At 40.9% G+C, this 21,529-nt stretch overlaps 1 protein-coding gene across 1 annotated transcript in view; it reads right to left on the minus strand.

The window, feature by feature from the left end:
- Nucleotides 1–21,529, minus strand: part of LOC125426020 (cytochrome c oxidase assembly protein COX16 homolog, mitochondrial) — a 67,749-nt gene that overhangs the window by 32,913 nt on the left and 13,307 nt on the right. The window contains exon 2 of the mRNA XM_048484047.1: nt 10,296–10,373. Within this exon, the coding sequence (XP_048340004.1) occupies nt 10,296–10,373 (78 nt within the window). The remainder of the gene's footprint in view (nt 1–10,295; nt 10,374–21,529) is intronic.

Raw genomic sequence — 21,529 nt, forward strand, 5'->3', positions numbered from 1 at the left:
GTCAGAGCACTGATGTAACATGTGTCTGATCATCAAAATCTAACTGACAAGTAACACCTGACACAGCCTCATTCTGGGATTGATTGGCAATGGACTGTGATAGGCCAGTAAACCAGATATAAGGCTGCAGTATACTGAGGACTATGAGACACTTGTCTTTGCCTTGCCTTGCAAAGCACTTTGCTTGAGTAAGCTATACTTGTGAACTAATAAATGTAGGACCACTTCTGTGAAGCTGAGTTGCTGTGTGAGTCTGACTTCCTACTGTGTTCCAGTATACTGTGCTACTCTGCTATAGGGGATTTACCCAATACCTTCACAAAAAATGGAGGAGTAGGGACAAACCACCAAACTCCAAAATTTCTTGGATGACGGGCAGCATAAAAATGTGGTAGATGGCATATGTGGCAGAGTACAATTTGTGTTCAAAAGTTTACATTTTTATTTGCTTTCTCAGTAAATATACTGATAAAATTGCATTGTCTGCTTAAATTTGTAAATATGAGAAATGGGAGAGTTGAAATTACAACAGTACAAGTGCCCCACTAGATTTTTTTTAAGTTAATATCCTGTTAGTATTATGGGAGCAGAAGAGGTCATATTCTACAAAGATATTATGCATCCATTATGGAACCTACACATGCTATAATCTTGAGAACTGCAGACATAACAGAAGGTCAAGCACCTTTTGCTGTGTATTGTTGAAGGATTTCACAGCTGGAATCACTGGGGTGTTGTGTGGTTTCTGGGCTGTATGGCCGTGTTCTAGTAGTAGCTTGTATACAAAATAGTAGTATTTTTTTCCCTGATGTTTCGCCTGCATCTGTGTCTGTGGCATCTTCAGAGAACCTGATGGCGTGTGTGTATATCTTTTAATATACACACATCTTTTATATATATATAAAATCTGTGGAACGTCTAGGGTGGGAGGAAGAACCATTTACCTGTTGACAAGTGTAAAGGGTGCAATTAGCAAGCTTGATTTGCATGTGTTGGGTTTAGCATGTGAGTAACCATGAAGATAACATAAGTAACCATGAGGATAACATAATCAATTAGTGAGGGCATATGCATTGTAGTAGCCTGACCTTTTGATCCCTTTGATTGCTTACCGCCTGGAGACATCCTTTATGACTGTCTTGATTCTAGTGTTTTTCAGTACTGGTAGCCAAATTTTGTTCATTTTCATGGTTTCTTCCTTTCTGTTGAAATTGTGCATGTGTTTGTGCATTTCAATGGCTTCTCTGTGTAATCTGACATAGTAGTTGTCAGAGTGGTCTAGAATTTCTGTGTTTTCACATAAAATTCTGTGCCAGATTGGTTTATCACGTGTTCTGCTATTGCTGATTTTTCCAGCTGAATTAGTCTGCAGTGCCTTTCATGTTCTTTGATTCGTGTTTGGGTGCTGCATTTAGTGGTCCCTAGGAAGACTTGTCCACACCTTTTGCTGTGTTCATGATCACAGCACTAAGTGCCCCCCGCCACCTGACAAACGTATCAACACGATTATTATTATTATTATTATTATTATTATTATTATTATTATTATTATTATTATTATTATTATTATTATTTATTTAATTTGTATACCGCCCGATCCCCGAAGGGCTCCGGGCGGTGAACAACATTCACTACAACATCAACAGGAGCGGTCATACAAATATAAACACATAGGCTCCATCCCATAAAATAGCTTAAAACTCATAAAACAGCAAAAAACCATAATACATAATAAAAGGCGTCCGACCCCAATTTAAAACCTACCCCCATGGGGGGGGGATGGCAGGACCCCTCAATATGAGGGGACCCTGATGTAACTGCCCTAGGGGCAGACACAGATGCAGGCGAAACATCAGGGAAAAAACGATCATTGCTGGTGTTGGATGAGTTTCAATGGAACTTCAAACACACACACACTTTTCCCAGCCGGATGAATGAAATTCATCAGTGGAAACATGGGAACAGGCAACAGTCAGCCATGATGCCAGATAATCATTAGGAAGGCTAAAGTATCATCAATTGCCACGTTAGGGTAGGGGGCGATCAGAGATGCTTGGAGTTACCAGGCAGAAAGATAGAGAGGTCTCTAAAAGTTATGTTTTTCAGTTTGTTGCATGTGTGTGGGAGGTTCATATTACTCATTTAAAAATGTGATTTAATCATGTATATTTTACATTGTTAGCCACCTTGGTGGCCCTTGTGAAAGCAGAAAGGCAGGATATAAATTTTGTAAATAAACAAATGGGTCATTTTTGAAGGTACAGCTTCTTACATAAGAGTGAACAAGTAGCGTCTGCCTATCATTTGCTCTTCATTCAACTATCAATTCATGTGCTGTCACTGATGTACTTTATTTCTACAAGTCTAACGGAGATAACTTGAATAATGTTGCCAAAGAAGGGTTACTATTTTCAAATGTGGTGACCTCTTTCAACAGTTCCTCATCCCACATGTTTTCCAGACTCCCATACAGAGATGTCTCCTTAGCATAGTAAATGAAAGTAACTGCTCTAGACTCTGTACTTGGGCAAAGGGGCAGGGAGAGATGTGCTCCCCAGAAACCTTGAATCACCTGGGCAGTAGGGACTGTGTGGGGCCTGTGGTCCAGATGATTGACAGTGGCATGCGTTATACTGCACTTTGAGCCTTGAATCCCACTGATGACTTAGGTAGGGAATGACCCTCTTCTGATCCTTTTCAAATTTGTCTACATCTTCCTTTAAGTTTGGCACCTTGAACTCCACACTGTGCTCTACCCTTGGCAAGACACATTCTCATCCAAAGTGGAAGTTTTACTTTTTGTCACTTGAGTCCTGTGCTTCTGCTCTAACCTTTTCTGCAGCTGAATCACTACTTACCCTTTTCACATTCTTGTGTGTACAAAGGCCTTTGTGTAAAGCCACTACCATATCAAAGTAATTCTGAGTGACTGCCTCAGATAAATGGATGACATCACTGTGCTTGGAGGCCTACTTCAGTTCATTGTCTGAAAAGATTCCAGTCTCTCTGCATAAGACCTAGCCTGTCTTCATTTAAAAAATTCCCAGAAAAGGTTAAACACTCTTTCACTGTCCAATCCAATCCAATCACAAAATCTTTATTAGGCATAAAACCGGAAGTACCGAACATTCCAAGTACAATAACAGGATCATTGTTACACATCATGTAGGACACGGATTAAAAATGTAGCAACTGCTTCTGTAATTTCTACATTAGAGCTGTTCAATAGCTTAGACATTTTTAATGTGTCTGAGAAAAACATAAATTCTGGAGGTAATAAAGCTCCCAGATCGGTTCTAATATCATTATACCTCGAACAGTAAAGCAGGATATGAGGAATTGAGTCCATAGTGTAGGGACTGTACCGACAACAACGCTCACTTCATGGAATGTTAAGGAAACGACCTTGAAGATAGACAGAAGATAAACAGAAGATAGACAAAAGTTGCACCTTGCTCTGCTCATAACCCATCTACACTTATAGTTGGCAAGCTATACTGCAGGGGTAGATTTCTGGGGGGTGATCCCAAAATATAAAGGGGAACAAGAGCTTTGCGCAGTACTCAGGAGAAATTAGTATTCCTGGTCATACAGTCTGGTCTTTAGACGATGGTAAATCTCCATGGCGGTAAGCATATGAAGAGACTCCCAGGAGAAACCCAAGGAGATTTTTTTTTTTTCGATATGAAGCCACCACTTCGAAAGCTGAAGCTCCCTCATTTCTAGCAAAGATAAACTTTTTGGATGTGTGCAGAAGCATAGATGCAGCCAAAACTTTCAAAACTGCAGCGGACAGATTCTTGCAATCTTTAATAGTGTTATCCCTATGAGCGGTCCAGCTTAGCTTATGATGAAATGTTATCCCAAGGTATTTGAACAATTTGACTTGCTCTATGTCAACCCCTTGGATGGGCCATCTCATGGGTCTAAAGATGTTAGAAAAGACCATTATTTTAGATTTCACGGGATTAATAACCAACCTATTGTTTCGGCAATACTCATCGCATTTGATCAGGGAGTTTTTGAGACCTAACCTTGTTCTTGATAGCAAGACTGCATCATCGGCATAAAGAAGGATGGACAAAGGAACACCGTTCAGATAGAGACAATGGAGGTTGGAGTTTTCAAAATGAGGGCAAGATCGTACAAAAAATGTTGAATAATACAGGTGCCAAACACAACCCTGTTTTACCCCCTGTGAGACCAATATTTTGGGTGTCAGAGGACCTGATGACGAACACCTTATCTGACAGGTGAGATTACTGTATAGAGACCTAATTAGTAAAAGAAGCCTGGGTTCTATAGCAAGCTTCTATAATTTAAGCCATACTGCGATCTATCGATGGAATTGAACGCCCTCTTAAGATCAATAAACGCTACATATAGGCTGGATTTTCCTCTGTGGAGGTATTTGGTTACAAGAGCTTCCAGTGTCATGCAGTGGTTCAGGGTGGACTTTCCTTCTGTAAAACCAATCTGCTCTATTCCTATAGGTCAGTGATGGCGAACCTATGGCACGGGTGCCAGAGGTGGCACTCGGAGCCCTCTCTGTGGGCACGTGCACACAGAGTTCATCATGCGGGGGGTGAACATGGTAAGGATAAAAAATATGCCATGATAAAATTAGATGTCTATAAAGCATTTGACACAGTTAGCCACGCATATTTATTCCAAATAATGGAACAGACGGGATTTGGAAAGGGATTAATAATGATATTAAAAGAATTATATAAAAACAATAAAGCAAAGATTATGATAAATAATGGATGGTCGGAAGAAATTAGGATAGAAAGAGGGGTGAAACAAGGATGTCCGCTTTCTCCATCATTATTTGTAGTAGCAATGGAATACCTAGCGGATAGAATTAGAAATAATGGTAGGATCAAAGGCTATAAAATCAATAAAGAAGAAATAAGATTAAACTTATTTGCAGATGATTTATTACTAATAACAACTAACCCTGTAGAAACTTTAAAAGAATTAAAAATAATATTAGAAGACTTTCAAAAGCATTCTGGTTTGGTGGTTAATATGGAGAAATCTGAAATCCTGGGAATAAATATAGAAAAAAAAACTACTAGGAAAAGAAATGGTGAAGAAGAAGATTAAATATTTAGGTATAACATTAACAAATAAGAAGGAAAAGATGTTTAAATATAATTACGAAGTAATATGGAAAAAAATAATGAAACAATTAAAGGGGTGGCAGGGAAAGAATCTATCTATTTCTAAGAGAATAGTAGCATTAAAAATGTGTATAATGCCAAAACTCTTCTATCTATTTAGGTACTTTGCGTTGGAGATTAAGAAAAACAATTTGAAGAATGGGATAAAGAAAATTAAACTATGGGCATTTTAATCAAAAGAAACCAAGGTGATGAATAAAATAGTCTATATGTCTAAAAAAAAACTAATGGGCTGGGGCTCCCAAAATTACAGGAATATTACGAGGCATTTCAAATAAAAAGTTTGATGGGAATTCAAATAGATAAAAGAGACAGATGGATGAAGTTGAAAATGAAATAAACTTGAACACGGGTGGCTTTGGAATATATTCAAGTTGTTCAAAATAGAAAGACAAAATTAAAAGGCCCTAGAAAGGTGTTAATGGAAATCTGGGAGAAATGGAAGGAAAATGGATGCCAGGGCTACTGGAGTGCACCACTTCCTTGAGCATGGTTGGACAGGAAGGAGCACAAACAATAAGATCTCTACACAGACAAGGAATATACAAGGTAGCACAACTGTACAATGAAAGAGGAGAATTAATACCGTTTCCACATTTTATAGAGAAAGGAGGTAAAGAAAACTGGTTACTATTAAGAGAGGAATCTGGGAAAAGATAAAAGCCTCAGGAGGGAGGAAAAGTGTATAATGAAAAGTTGTATAAAAAATATATGAGGAAAAGAAAGGACAAATATTAGGAGTTATATACAAAAACATGATAGAAGATCAAGAATTCATGATAAGAATCATAATGGAAAAATGGCAACAAGATGGAGTGAAAGACATAGACCTTATTAAAAGGATTATAGATAATATGAATAAAATAAAAATAGATAAATATGCAGAACTAGAGAAGAAATTAATATTAAAATGGTATAGAACACTGCGAAACAGTTGGCATATATGATAAGTGGGCTCAGTCAATGTTGGCATTGTGGAGAAAAAAATGCAATATATACCCATATGTGGCTAGAATGTATAGAAGTAAAAATATGTGGGAAAATGTGATAAAATACATAGAAAAGTATGTAAAGGTAAAAATAAAGATAAATATAGATTTACTATTTATGGGTATAGTGGATTATACTATAATAGAACAAAGAAAAAGAAAACTTTTCAAATTCATGATTAGAAGCGGTCCATGCAGTAATAGCATTGGGGTGGAAGGACAAAAAAATCTGGACAATGCAGAAATGGATTTGGAATATGTATGGGAGCAAATACAATTAGAAATTTTTCGAGCACAATGTCAAGAAATCAAATATGGCAAGAAAAACAAAAGGATATGAAGGAGATTTGGATGGAATTCAAAGACTGGCTAGCCAGGATTGGAATTACAGAAGAAAAATGGACAAGAAGATTGAAAAGAATGGACCTGCTGCTAGCATCTAAAGAAGAGAAGAAGAAGGAGGGAGGGAGAAGGGGGAAAATGATATGGAGGATGTATATAAAGTATACAATATAAATCTGTAATAATTCCGAAATATCAATAAAAATATTTAAAAAAAAAAATCATGCGGGGGGTGGAAAATCACCTCCCCCCACACACACAGCTAGGGCTGAAAGCCTGGGTCACTATGAGCCACGATTACATGCATGCATATCGCTCCTTGCGTGGAAGCAGGAAGGACTTCCGGCTGGCGGGCCTGGTGCCTGTGCTCCGGGTGGCTAAAGCCCAAGTGGGGGGGGGGGGCACAGAGGAGGCAGAGATGCTAGAGAGGCACAGAGCGGTGCGTGCAGCACTTGATGGAGGCTAGAGAAGGCTGGGCCCTGCTCGAACGGGTGGGGGAGAGGAAGAGGGAGCCAACTGTTTTTTTTTCTAAACTAAAACCTCAGCATTCAGGTTAAATTGCCGGGTTGGCACTTTGCAATAAATAAATGGGATTTGGGTTGCAATTCGGGCACTCGGTCTCAAAAAGGTTCGCCATCACTGCTATAGGTCTATTAATCGAGATCCAGTCCATAAGACAATAGGAATTTGGCATACAATTTGCCTGAAACAGACAACAGGCTGATTGGCCTATAGTTGGAGGGAAGATTGCGGTCACCCTTTTTGAACAATGGTATGATGGTTGCATTAGTCCAGATTGCGGGCACTGAGCCAGAATTATTCACAATTGTGAATAATGAGGCTAATAGAGGGGACCACCAATCAGGAAAAGATTTGTAAATTTCAGCTGGGATTCTCTTTCACTGTCCTCAAAAGGAATTCTGTGTAATGATCCAAGAGGTTGAGATGTCTTTGAACAGATATTTCCCCAAGGATGATCAGGGGCTGGTGGCTGGTGGTGCGCATTTTGCAGGGAAGAATATTTACCAGAAGTGTTTTCCAGCTCATCTCTAAAAAATCTATAAGGAATAGGGATGTGGGCAGACTATGCAGGAATAGGATTAGGGCTTCCTGAGTACATTTTCTGCATGTGGATGCCACTTCCACCCTTGTAAGAGACGAGGAGTTATTTCTGCTGATTCCCCTTGGTCATTGCACACTCCCACTTTGCCTGTGTTCCTGAAGGCCCACCAACTCCCAGGGGCAGGATTCCAGGGGCTAAGTAGGAGGGGAAGAGGTTTGAAAGTCCCTTTCCGCAAATGCCATTGCATTCAGATGGCAAAAGATTCAAGCTTAGGGCACAGCTCATGAGTTCAGGTTCAGAGCATAGTTCAGAGACACACGGGGGTCCAATTCTAACTGCATTTGGAAACCAGGCAATGCAACCAGAACATACATTCTTGCCAGAAACTCTAAGAAGCCCTAAGAACCCGCTCAAATACAATACACAGCACCAAAGCCTGTAGCAGTTTTCTGGATGATGGCAGTACTTTCTTCACTTCTACCATGGGAACTGCTGAAAATGTCTCTATGGAAAACCACTCCAGAACATTTCCATGAATTGCTGCACTGGCATATGAGCAAAGATCAAGTGAACCAGGTGCATGAGAAAAAAAGAGGCTTCAGCTTTCCCCTGTATCATTTGTCCAACCTGAAATGGCCCAAGGAGGTGCTGTTTGCCCTGTTAGAAAAACAGACATGAACCCATCAGTACTCTCAGAGTTCCCAAAGGGACAAACAGCAGCAGTAGCTATGACCTGATTTTTTTTCCAAAGCTTCCATACTCTTTCATTCCTCTTCTATGTTCCAGGATGGTTCAAACCAAGGCTCAAACAGACTGCAGGATTATTTGCCAGGAGCAGAGCTATTTATATCATCATCCAGTTCTGCACCAGTGGAAAAACTAGAATTGCTGTATTAATTATGCCACTGCAACAAACCTTCCACCAACTGGGCCATGTAGTAATGAACTTCTCTGAAAGCAAAATCTGTTTATATTAAAGAAATTGTTCTTTTGTTAGTACACCCTGATGAATAACAGTAAGGGCGTTTTAAAAAAATAGTGCTTACAAATGTTTACCAGTCACAATGTGCTAAATGACACTTCATAGGAAATCTTTAACCCCCTCCAAAAAAATCAAGATTTGTATCTAAGCTGACTCACTGATGAGTTTAGTCTTTGAAAACCAACTTACACAAAGAAATTAGTAAACGTTTATCTTCATTACACTCAGAGTCCAGGCCAATCTGACCTGCTTAACAAGAACAGGAGAAAAAATGAGCAGGAATCACCATCAATTCTCAGCCATGTGAAGACACTGTGATTAGTTTACTGAAAGCCAATTAAATGTAAAAAGTCTGGCTAGACAAAACAACTTAATTATTCTGCAACATTGCTGGGATGCTTCTGTATTCCTTTGCTGGAAGATTTAAGACACAATGACTGTTCTATATGCATCAGAAATGCTTTCTTGGCTGCTTGGGGCCAAAGACAGGAATGGTCTCACTAATCTGTGTCACAGTGCAAGTCAAAAGGTTCCCTCTCTTATCACCAGTGCCCAAGAACCATCCAATAAGACATGCAGCTGCTTCTTCTTCCTCCTCCTCCTCTTTTTGAATGACTCTCTTAATTATGTCACCCACCAGGAAATCTTGTTCCCTACCAAACGTTGATTTGCTTTTGCTATAAGGAGGAGGCATTAATATACCCAATTTTTTCTAAGGCCAAAAAAACTGAACCCTTTTAATTTAGGGAAACCTCCAAGGTAACCTCTCTGGGCAATTTCTGAGGAGCAGCCAAAATTTTAAAGCAATCTGCTTCAAACACCAAGTGTTAAACCTCTGCATTAAGTTACAAACATCCTTTTCTTCATCTTTATCACTATGTAGTCACAAAAGGGTGAAATTATTGTGCTCTTCTGTAACCTTTTGAAGATTGATCTGTCAAGGCAAAGACAGCAATCCTAACAGGTCTACTCAGAAGTAAATCCCATTTATTCAGTGAGGTTTCCTTCCATGAAAATATTGTTAGGATTGCAACCTAAGTCTTGAAATCACTGGTCATTATGTTTCTCACTAGTTTTGATAAAATTGGCCCATTCCCAACCAAGCAGAGAGAAAAGCCACATCATACCATACTGATGCACTACATGTGCCACTAAGACATTGGGACGTTTGAACAGCCTACAGAGTTTTTAAAGATAAAACAAAACATGTGCATTCCAGTGAAACAGCCTAAGAAACACTGGAAGTTCCCAGGTTTGCAAGGCAGGATCCTCTAGGAGTAAGCTATAACAAGTACAACCTCATAATTTCTGGGTACAACAGGCCACATCCAAAAAATATTCCTGGAGAAGACGCCACTGAGACTTTCACAGCTCCTTTACCTCACTGCACTGAAGCTGTCTCTTTATTTGATATGCTAGGTACTATTATGAGGTACTTTTATGAGATACTGCTAGGTACTGTTATGAAGCCAACTTTATGTCCTAGCTGACATAGGCAGCCCTTTCTAGCACAATGCATAAGAGAATATCAATATTACAGCTGCTACAAGGTGAGGGGAGTGCTTTTAAATATTTTGACATAAACACACTTTATAGTAAATGCATGAGCTGGCAAAGTAAAAGGATTTGCACACTGTTCCCCATATAGGTGAGCATAATCCAACATACACAGTTTGCCCAGAACTCCTGGGACTTGTGCTTTTCAAACAGGAGAAGTAGAAGCACCAGCTTACCTTTCCGCGCAGCTTGAAAGCATCATAGCGAATCTGGGCAAACTCACTGAGTCCAAAAGAACCTCCAATGATAAGAAGCTGAAATAGTTATGAAAATAACAACAATAATCAGGATGTCAAAGTAGAACACATAACACAGTATATAATGCTAAGAAGCTATCTTAGAGAAATGGCTACGAGTAAAGGCAAGTTCAAGTTCACCAAGATGTTTTAACTGTGGAAAATATGCTCATATTGCTAGAAACTGTATATTAAAGAGAAACGAGTCAGTCAGTAATAGATATAACAAATATGTAAACAGAAAGATAGAGATATATAATGATTCAAAACGAAGTCAGAGCAAACATAAGAATTTCAGAGAGCATTCACAAAATGCCCCACAGTATGAGAAGGGGCTTACAATAAGAAAAAAATAGTTTAAATTCAGAAAAATGGATTATTGATAGTGGATGCACAAGTCATAGCAGTAACTCAGAAAAATTATTTAAAACTATTAACAAAAGTGTAAATGGAACACTCCAGACAGCAAATGGCGAAAGCATGAAAATACAAGGATCTGGGAGTGGATATTTAAAGTGTAATTTACCACGAGAGACTGTAGAGCCTAATGTTAGTTATGTGTTGTACCTACCAGAACTAGATTGTAATATGCTGTGTCAGCTCTAGATAAGAACGGGTTTGCTGTACACTTTGAAAAGGGTAAATGCACTGTGTCTAAGAACAATGTACTGTATGCACAAGAGTTTGAAAACAATGGTCTATATGAACTAAGTATATCAGAACCATATGTTAACAGAGCTCAAATGTGCACTGAGAAAAATATTTTGGAACTATGGCACAGAAGACTAGGTCATAGGGATGCAAAAGCAATATGTGAATTACGGAGCAAGGGTCTTGCTACAGGAATCGAAATAAATCCATGTGACCAGGATAAAACAACAAAATGCACAGACTATGTTACAATGAAAGGAGTCCAACCTTCTTTTAAACCAAGAACAGAAAAGAGGAGCACTAGAGCATTGGACATTATTCATACTGATATTTGTGGACCTTTTAATGTGCCATCACTGGGAGGAAATAGATATGTCCTAATATTTGTTTATGATTTTTGAGGTATTGTGTGATGTACATACTGAAGGAAAAGGGCCAGATGAACAAGATGCTGAAGAAGTATATTGCCATGGTAACGAACAAATTCCAGCAAAAAAACCAAAAACCCTACAGAGTGACAACGGTGGTGAGTTTATTTTGCACAAAACACTAGAATACCTTGAGAGTCAAGGGATTCTACACAGAAGGAATGTTGCTCACACACCAGAGCAGAATGGGGTAGCTGAAAGAAAACTAAGACATTTACTAGAAATAACTAAATGTATGTTGGCTGATGCAAAGTTACAAAATAGACTGTGGGCAGAAGCAATTGTCACAGCGACATACCTTCAGAATCGATTGCCAACAAAAGGCAGCACTGATACACCATATCAGCTATGGCATGAAAGAATCCCTGATATGAAACACATCAGAGTATTCAGAAGCAGAGCATATGTATACCAGGTAATATGGGTAATATGACTACCGAAAGAAAGAATACACAAACTAGATCCCAGAACAGAAGCATCCATCTTTGTTTGATATGCGCCAGGATGCAAGGGATGCAGAGTGCTGAATACCAGAACACAGCAAGTCACAGTGAGACATGTGGTATACTTTGATGAAAGTTCTCTCTCCCTTTCCTTTCTCTCTCTTTTCTTTATTCCCTTCCCTTTTCCTTTGTTTTGCCCCCTTTCCTTGTTCCTCCTCCTCCCTCCCTTTCAGTTATGATGAAGATATATTATATCTGTAGGTCGATTGAATCTCTGAGAATTGTTGAGTTAGTGAAATCTTCAATGATGATTTTAAATTGTATATAGATATTTTATTTATTTATTTATTTATTTATTTATTGGGCTTATAAACCCCCCTCCCCCGAAGGGCTCAGGGCGGTGAACAATACATAATAGAGCACAATAATAAGTTAAAATTCAGTAAATATAATTTAAATACAGCTCTAATAAAAAAATAAGCCTGACCCCATTAAAATACAGTACAATCATGTAGCATTAAAACAAGAGGGCACCACCTGCCGTTCTCCCAAACGAAAAAGGGGACGGGCGGTAAGAGCCGGTTGATGTTATAAGATCAAAACAGGAGGGGGGGTAGGGGGGCCCTATCCACGGCTAGACTCCCCAACGGCCCGGTGGAACAACTCTCCTGTCTTGCAGGACCCTCTAATGAATTCAACAACAACAAGACTCCCGCTTGGGGGCCCGAACAGCTAGGCGGGAGAAGCGTGCTCACGTTCAGGCAGGGGCCAGAGCAGTAAAGGCTCTGGCCCGGGTGGAGGCCAGCTGTATCATTGAGGGGCCAGGGATCACCAGTAAGTTGGCCTCTGCCGAACGCAGAGGCCGAAGTCTTCGATTTATATGGGGTTAAGACTGGTCCCAGATTAGGTAGATGGCTATTTTTTGAAACTGAACCATGTTGTAAGCCGCCCAGAGCCTGAAAGGGGAGAGGTGCCCTATTAAATCAAACAAACAAATAAAATAAGCCTGCCCCAGGGGAGGAGTTTGCTTTGGCTGCCATGACTATCTGATATGACCAACTGTGTTAGTTGGATGGCTCCTATCACACACTCAAAAATGTAGCCGTATCTTACCTGTGCACAGAGGGCTTTTGGAACACCCATGTTTTCTATGCATCCAATGCCTTCCAGCATTCCAACCACTGATCTCCCCACGCTCAAATCTCTCCCTCTCCCTTTCCTCATGCCTTCTCCTTAAATCATCATCAAGAGAGCTTTCATATTGTTGCCCTAAGACTTGTTCTCACCATTTTCAAACCTTAACAACTGAATCAACAATACTCAGTAGGCTCATTCTGGTTCCAAGGTGAAAAGGACCCAATTAAGCTTCTGGAACAGCCAGCAGATTGGAACCAGAATCCTATGGTGTGTTATCATGTAGCAGGAGAAATCAATCCCTGCTGAACTGATATCCTCATTAGTTCTGCTGCCATTTGCTCCAAGCCTCTGAGACTCATGCACAGGAGTAATAAAAAGAGAGGAATGGGACACATCAGCATGAAGAAAATAGCAAAATGATTTTTTTATGGGAAAGACATAAAATGCAATCACCAATTTCTACTTTTAACCCTCATCAAGCCCTACTACCTGACACACCTGAAGAACAAATATATTATTAACCCTCTAAGACTAATCTATTAATTGGGAAGTTCCAAATCTGGCTACGTCTGTTGACTGCCAATATGCATTAGACAAAGAGGATAAAGAGGAAATCAGCCACTGACTCTCCTTGTGGATTCAAATTCAATCACACAGGAAGTTTTCAAACCACAGCCGCTACTACTGTTTGTTTTACCATATAGCGAGGGTCATATGGCCTTCACTATTTTTAAATTTTTATTTTCTAGAGGAAATCTGATTGGCTACTGGCAAGGGTTTTCAAAGCACACCTAATCAGGCGTACCACCAGAGAGGGCACACCAATTCCCTGGCCTTAACACCACCCCCAATGTGTTGCAAGCAGTGCTGCTCAGAGCAGCAGCAGTGGCGGGAGTTCAGCAGCGCCAAGCTGAGTGCAACTCTGTTTTCATCTTTTGACTTCAGTTCAGCACCACATTGCTGAAACAAAACTGGAGTATTGCCTTTCCTACTTCTACTTATTTTCCTGGTTGCAGGTCCAGTGTGTAATGTTTCACTGACATGCCTTTAGGCAGACCTTCAGTGGAATGGTGTTTCACTTTGGTTGAGCCTCTGAGTGATCCCAGACTACACATTGCTCATAATGGCTCTTTTACTGGTTGATAGGGGCTATTTTGTCAGCTGTAGCTCTTACCTTCCCAGGTATGAAATCCAGCGCCTCCCTGTTTGTTTAGGTAATACATGGTTATAGTATTGTCCATCTGGATCAACTCATTCTTGTTTCATAGAATATCCGCAAATCAGGTAAGGTCAAAATGGACAGCACATAATTTGAGTTTGTTAATGTGTAGTTTCCCCTGCAGATTAGACCAACAACCTTGGATGGGAATACCCCTGGTGTGTGGCCTTTCCTACCTGTATAGAGAGACATCTGCACTGAGAGTAGTGTGGAGGACCAAAAACCAAAAGCAACTCCAGCAAAAAGATTAGAATTATCAATCCTCCAATGTAGTGATCTTATGATTGCCGCGGGGCAGGGACGTAGGTATAGATTTTTATGGGAGGGGTTCGGGGGGGGCACACCACCACCCGTCCCTAGGGCATGGCCACGCCTCCCCAAGCCCCGCCCCTGGCCTAGCGCTTATAAAAGCAGCTCTCCGAGGCCAGGGACAGCAGACTCCCCTGCCCTGCCCTGCCCCCCACCATCTGGACTCCCAGCCGGCACCTGGCAGTTCCTTCTGCCCTCCTCTCTGGGCAGAAGCATAGAGGGAAAATGGAGCCCAGTGCAAAATCTGAGTTTTGCCCCCCCCCCCCCCGGCAGCCGCTGTGATGCTGGAATCCACCCCCAAACAGCATTACTTTCAATAGTATTTAAACTAGAGAGCCCAAATTCTCCTTTTAAATCCACCTTAAAGGGAACATCTGGGGTCCCTAGTTAAACAACATTGAAAGTGATGTTGTTTTGGGGTGGATTATCCCCCACCCTAGAACAGCATCACTTTCAATGTGGCATAGTGGTTAAGAGCAGGTGCATTCTAATCTGGAGGAACCGGGTTTGATTCCCTGCTCTGCCACTTGAGCTGTGGAGGTTTATCTGGGAAATTCAGATTAGCCTGTACACTCCCATACATGCCAGCAGGGTGACCTTGGGCTAGTCACAGCTTTTCGGAGCTCTCTCAGCCTCACCCACCTCACAGGATGTTTGTTGTGAGGGAGCAAGGGCAAGGAGATTGTAAGCCTGAAAGTGTGATGCTGCTAGCCCGAACAATGCGGCCCCTGCAGGCCAAAAACCAAAAAAGCACTAAAATGTTTTTAAAACCCACAAATGGAGAGGCAGAGCTTCAGACATGAATGGGGGGGTTCAAACCTGAGAAAAAACCCCCCCTTACCTACGTCCATGCCGCAGGGAATAGAGAAACATTATCCTTGAGAGTGCTTTGACAACCTTCTAACAAAGCAGTTTTGTTAAGGAACACATATGGAGCCTGGTGTGTTAAATAACAGCAATTGCAGATGCTAGGAGGCCCAGCAGACACTGGATAGATCTGACTGATGCCATCTGTAATGAAGGACCTTACATACTAATGCTATGATGGTAGCTGTTGGGTTGGGTTTAATATGAATTTGTCTCAGTTTACCATCCATCCTGGATGCTAGCAGGAGGTAAGGACTATGTACATGCTCCTTCAATAATCCTTTAGCAGGTGCTGTGATTAATTAATTGTCTAGTTAGGGAGAAACAGAACTCCTCTTTGCCTTCAAATATGAGAACACAACCACTACATACTTTGTGAATTCCCACGGGGCCATTGCTAAGCCAAATGGCAGGGTTGAGTATTGAAAAATTTCTACATCATAACAAAAATGGAGAACTGTCTAGTGTGCCTCATGAATAGAGATATGAAAACTGGCATTCTTAAGGTCTAGAAGTGCAATCCAAGAATTTATTGTGAAGAACTGTTGCTGAGGTGAGGAAAACCATTCTGAACTCTGAAACATGTGAAACATTATTAAGCCTACACAGATTCAGCATAGGTCTCTAGCACATATACACACCATGCTTATCAGCTAAAAAGAGCCTTGAGTAAAATCCCATTGAGAATCTGCAGAGGCCTTCTTCCACCCTTTCTTGTATTACTGCTGGTAGCTGCATGTGCAGTTCTGGGTAAGGATTGTCAACTGCTTTTGAGGGAGGAGAACAGGAAGGTAACAACCTCTAAATAGTAGACATTTTGAATTATGGCCAAATCCCAAGAATCAGAACAGAACCACACCACCCAGTAGAACAATGTGCAAGTTGGTCCCAAAAAACAAAGACTGATCACTTTGGGTTGCAGAGAGTGTCAGAATTTCTGTGTGGATGTATATTGGTCCTGAGGAGGTGGAGGAGGCTGTCCTCATTTGGACCTGGACACTCTCTTCTGTTGGTGGAAGGGTGCAGACTGATATTGCCAAGTTTGACAATATGATTGTTGAATCTGATGCTGCTGTTGGTAATGCTGGCCCCAATAAAATGAGGTGGCAAAGCGTGTTGGCAAGGGGCAAACTGTTGGTGGGAATGAGATGTGGTTGGAAGCACACCTATTTGGCACTCTGTCAGTTTTTCTTTAAGATAGAAAGGGAATCATCTGTAGTGGTCAAAAGCAATGTTGAGCCCTTGAAAAGGAGGTTCTCAAATTGGCACCATGCATCCAACGGAAGGGCCATGATGCGCAGCCAAGAGTGTCTTCATAACACTGTAGCTTATGTGATGGATCTCACTGAAGTATCAGCCACATGCCTTTCTACAATAATTTTTTGTTTAGACAACTTTATGGCTTCAGATTGAATAAGTCTGGTTAATGAATGAATGTCATGTACTTAGCAAGATTCTCCCATAAGAAAGGTTGGCACCCCTCATGATATCTTGGTAGTTTGCAATATGTGAACTCAGAGAAGCAGAAGAGTAAAGCTTCCATCCTAGGGCATCAAGGTATCTACTCTTCTGTCAGAAAGGTATAGAGCGTTAGTCATGTGTATACCTTGCCTGCATCTTCTTGGTGGCCAAAGAAGAGGGTGGTGAGTAGGTTGAAATAAAGTCACCAAAGTCCTGCTTTATTTTATACAAATTAATATTTGTATAATTTATTGTGAGAGGTTGCTGAGAGGTTGCTGGGTTAAAAAGGGGTTTTTTGCCATGCTAGTGCTGTTAACTTGGTCAGGTCCTCTAATACTTGGAAAATAACAATGCCAGGTGAGTTGGGGTAGAGATGACTAAGGATCTTACCTTCTGAGTAGTTATCTGTAGCTATTACATCTGTTTCTCAGGATTTCACAACATCTGTTCTCTGTACAAGCTGAGGGGGATATAAATATAGAATCCCCAACTCTCTCATCAGGTGATGGTTCAAAATGTCTTTCAGAACGACAATAAGCAGCAATAGTTTCCTATTCTTCTGGTTCTGATTATGCCATCAAAGGTATGGAAGGGAAAGGAAGAAGTGGTTCTGGTTGTCTCAGTTCTGAAGAGGGCTATCAGGCCTGTGGGGGCATCCTCTACCTGTAAAATTCTGGCCACTCTGGGATGTATGCCAGAAGCATGTAGAAAGGATGGAAGTGGATCATTCTGGGACCACAGTGCTGGTCTCATCAGTTCCGTAGTAGGAGCCTGACACTCCTGCGAAATCTGGGAAATTAGTTCTACCCTGACCTCAGAAAAAGATATCTTCAGTGATGCTGAATGAAGTGATGGGATGTGTGGAGGCACAAGAACAACCTCAGGTTGGTTTCAACCCATCTAGGTTGGGAAGATGGCGATGAATGCTTCTGCCTCTTAAGGACCAACTTGAATTTTTCTTAATGTTTGGTCTTCTGTTTTGATTTTTGATAGTCGGCTATGATACACTGTGGAACAGAATTGAGTGCAAAGACAAGGGTAAGTGAGGACACCTAGGTTCTGATAACAGAACTGTTGGAACTGACCTAGTTAACAGTGGTTGAGACTGATGGTTGGCTCTCAGATCAGACGGGACAATTTTTTACAGCTGGAGGCCTGGACTGTAGTTTAGAACTGACTGAATCAGTCAAGTGGAAGAGGACTTTGGTGGTGATCTGAAACCAGATGATGGCTTCGAGAGACTGGAGGAGGTAAGAGCTCTCTCCCAAAATACTGCTTTCAGTCTGAAGTCTGTTGCTCCTAGCCTTGGCCGTGAATTTTTGTCAGATTTTGCACATAGAGACATTGTGAGACTCTCCCAAGCACATGAGGCAAAGATTATGCTCATCACTGCCTCATTTTTGTGCTGCATTGTGCACACTTTTTAAACAGGACTTTTATGGACACGATTACATTCTGTAGGAAAACAGCAATGGGGAGGAAAAAACTCACCACCAGAGGAAGAAGAATCTGGGCAAGCAAGGCTTACAGTGTCCACCAAAAATTATCTGCTTCTTCCAAAGCAGAAAAAAATGGTTCAAAGGCATAGAGGTAAGTGAAGCTCCTATCCAAGCAGTGGGAAGAAAGGAACTGAGGGATGGGGATGCTGTTCCTCCAGAGCACATGACAGTTTGGGTGGGAAAAACAAGTGTGCTTGCTCTGAAGGGGAGGGGCACCTCTTCAGTTCCTAGAGAAGCCAGAAACTTATGTGTGGGGCTGCACTGAAGATGGAAGATGAACCAGCACATTCCAGTTAGCTTCTCTGAGAAATGAAGTATTGGGGACCCGTGGTTTAAAATCTAACTTCCACATATCACGACTGTAAACTAGAGAATGTACCTGCATGCACACAACATAAGACCACCCACTTACCAATCAACTATAAAACAAGGATTTCTCTCCATCTGCCACAATCTTGCTTTCCTTAGAAAGTCATTTTCACACAGTCCACCTTCCCTTACCCAGGAGAAACATGCCTTCTAACAGTGTGCTAGTATAGCTGTAGGCAATCTCCATAATGAGGCATTTATGCACTGAACCAAACTATGAGAGGTTTTTTGCATGTGAGAAGTGAGATCTGTTAATGTTTTGTAGTCTGCTTGGTTCACAAGCCTCGGAGAACTGTATCTGCTTAACTCTGGTTATGTTACAGCAAAGGCTACAAAGACATAATGCTAGATTTTTTTCATGTGAAGGTCATCTTTAACGAACCCGCAACAGTTGCCCTTATCACTCAGACAGCATTTTACAGACTATGCTTGATACAGGTCCACTGTATTGCTGTCTTACCAAGGTATTCAATATTCAAACTGAGTTTTTAAAGTGTGTCACAGAGTTCTTGCATACTCACCAAAAACATTTTAATGAAATTACACATGCGCTGAATGCAAGGTAGAACGAAACATGGGATGTGACACAGAACACCATCTGTCGCCTATGCTCAGCAACCTCAGTAAATACTTCATGCAGAAAGTGACATTTTGAAAAGATACTTCCGTTGGCTTCACTGACTTCACTGAAAACATACACCCACAGCTGACCACTACAGCGTCACTGTAGGTGAAGGATCTTAGGGCTCATTACCATGCACAACTGATGCATTCAATCAAGCATCTGCTAATCGAAAAATTTGCTGTCTTTCTGCATATTCTTTACATCCTAAAATTATTCAGCAAAATCCAAAGCAAACAACCACTGAGTTAGTAGAATAACAAGAAACATTTCTTTCTGGCCTTGCTTAGCAATTTGCTATGTTAGATCACTTTTGTTGCTAGAGGAACACCTTCCATGCTGTAGTGCTGACTTTGAAAACCAGATCAGAAAATTACACTCCCTTCGTCATAAATCCCTAAATTAATCGCAACACAATATTCACCTCTGGCAACACAAATCATGCATTAGTGAAAAAAGCAGCAAAAAAATTGGTTACTGCTGAAGCCTCCCACTATGTATTTGTGCAGCTGCAAAACTAGAACAATCAAATTAAATATTCTCTTTTGATTTGTGGCAGATGATATTTTTAAAGAATGCATGCAGTGTATTCAGTTCAGAGCTGGGGAAAGGTCTCATTTCAGTAGCTCTGGAAGCCAGAGTCCTGTCCAAAGAGTTTGCTTGTCTAGAAGAGCAGCATTGAAGTACTCTGGTTTACTAATATTTCCAAACCCCAACATGAAGAAGAGATACACCAATAAGTCTGCTTAACACTTAGAATTAAGACAATCTTGTCTGATGGATTAGAATATATATATTATTGTGCTGTTATGTTCTCTTGTTCCATGAATTCACTTGAAACAACAACAAAAATTATCCAGTTCATCTCACACTACAACCACAATAGCCTTGAGGAAGCTTCCAAATCTTGGCAGAATATGAGACTTAAGAAATGTGACCACCTTTTTCATTAAGGATGGCCAAATTCAATATTCACAAGGTCACTATGTATTTCCAGTAGGCTAGAGGTGCCTGTTGCCATTCAGCCTATACAGAAAAGATTAGATTTCCATCCACAGCTTTCTTATCATTGTTGCCTTCTTTGCTTTACAGAACAGATGCCAACCACGGGGCCAATACTGGCCCCAGAAACCCTGTGGTCACTGTGTAACTTGGCTCAACTCAGCTGGGAAGAGGAAGAAACATGGGGGAGTATGAATATTTGGCAGAGTCTGGCCATGCAATGTCACTTCCAGCCAGAAATGGTGTCATGCCAGTGACACGCTAGCTTCTGGTCCAAAATCTACACCAAGTGCTACAGCATTTCTGGTGACATTGTTATATCACTGGTGTGCCTCCCCTCAACAGCTGGCAGCCTAGCTGTGGGCAGCCCTTGAGTAGCTTCAGGATACTGGACATAACAAAGCCACACCAGATGCCTGAACAAATCCAACTTCTCACAGTTGTTTTAAATTGTCCTTGGGTACTTCTAAGTTCCATGTGATTTGATTTAAAACAGTTTAATCCCACCTTTTCATCCAGCTTAGGGTCCCTCAGGCAGCAAACTCTCAAAAAACATGAAAACAAGCTTTTAAAGTATACAATACAAAACCAATTAAAAACAAAAATAAATAAATTGCAGTGCCCAACTAAAATGCACAGCTAGGAAGGAATGGCAGATGAAACAGGTAAATTGGATCTCTTGGGGAAAGAACTCCATAATTTTGGTGCCAAGACTGAAAAGGTATTCTCAGGTTGCTACTCATCTAATCTCAGACAGTGAAGGAAACTCAAAGAACCCCTGAAGATGACACAGTGACTGGGTAGGTTCATATAGGAGTAGGCAGTTCTTTTTCAAAACTTAGCACTTGCAGAAAAAACTTACTCTTTTTACAACATAGAGATACCACTAGATTGGAAAGCCACTTGAGTTACATGGGAAAAATATAGACAGACATGTCTGTTTTATTCTAGAAACCCCTACAACTGGTATAAAGAATGCCTACTCTATAAGCCTTAACAGCTGTTCTGGGAGTAACAAACATGTAGTATTACATGTGGCGTTTTTGGGACTTAGGCATCCCTGGCTTTGCTGGAACCACAGTTAGCTATGGTGACTTTGATTCCAAGCCACTCTTCTAGGAGCTACCATCCTAGAGCTGTTTTCATAAAAAGCAGGAGAATTTAACC

The sequence above is a fragment of the Sphaerodactylus townsendi genome, linkage group LG02, assembly GCF_021028975.2.
Source record: "Sphaerodactylus townsendi isolate TG3544 linkage group LG02, MPM_Stown_v2.3, whole genome shotgun sequence".
NCBI lineage: Eukaryota > Metazoa > Chordata > Lepidosauria > Squamata > Sphaerodactylidae > Sphaerodactylus > Sphaerodactylus townsendi.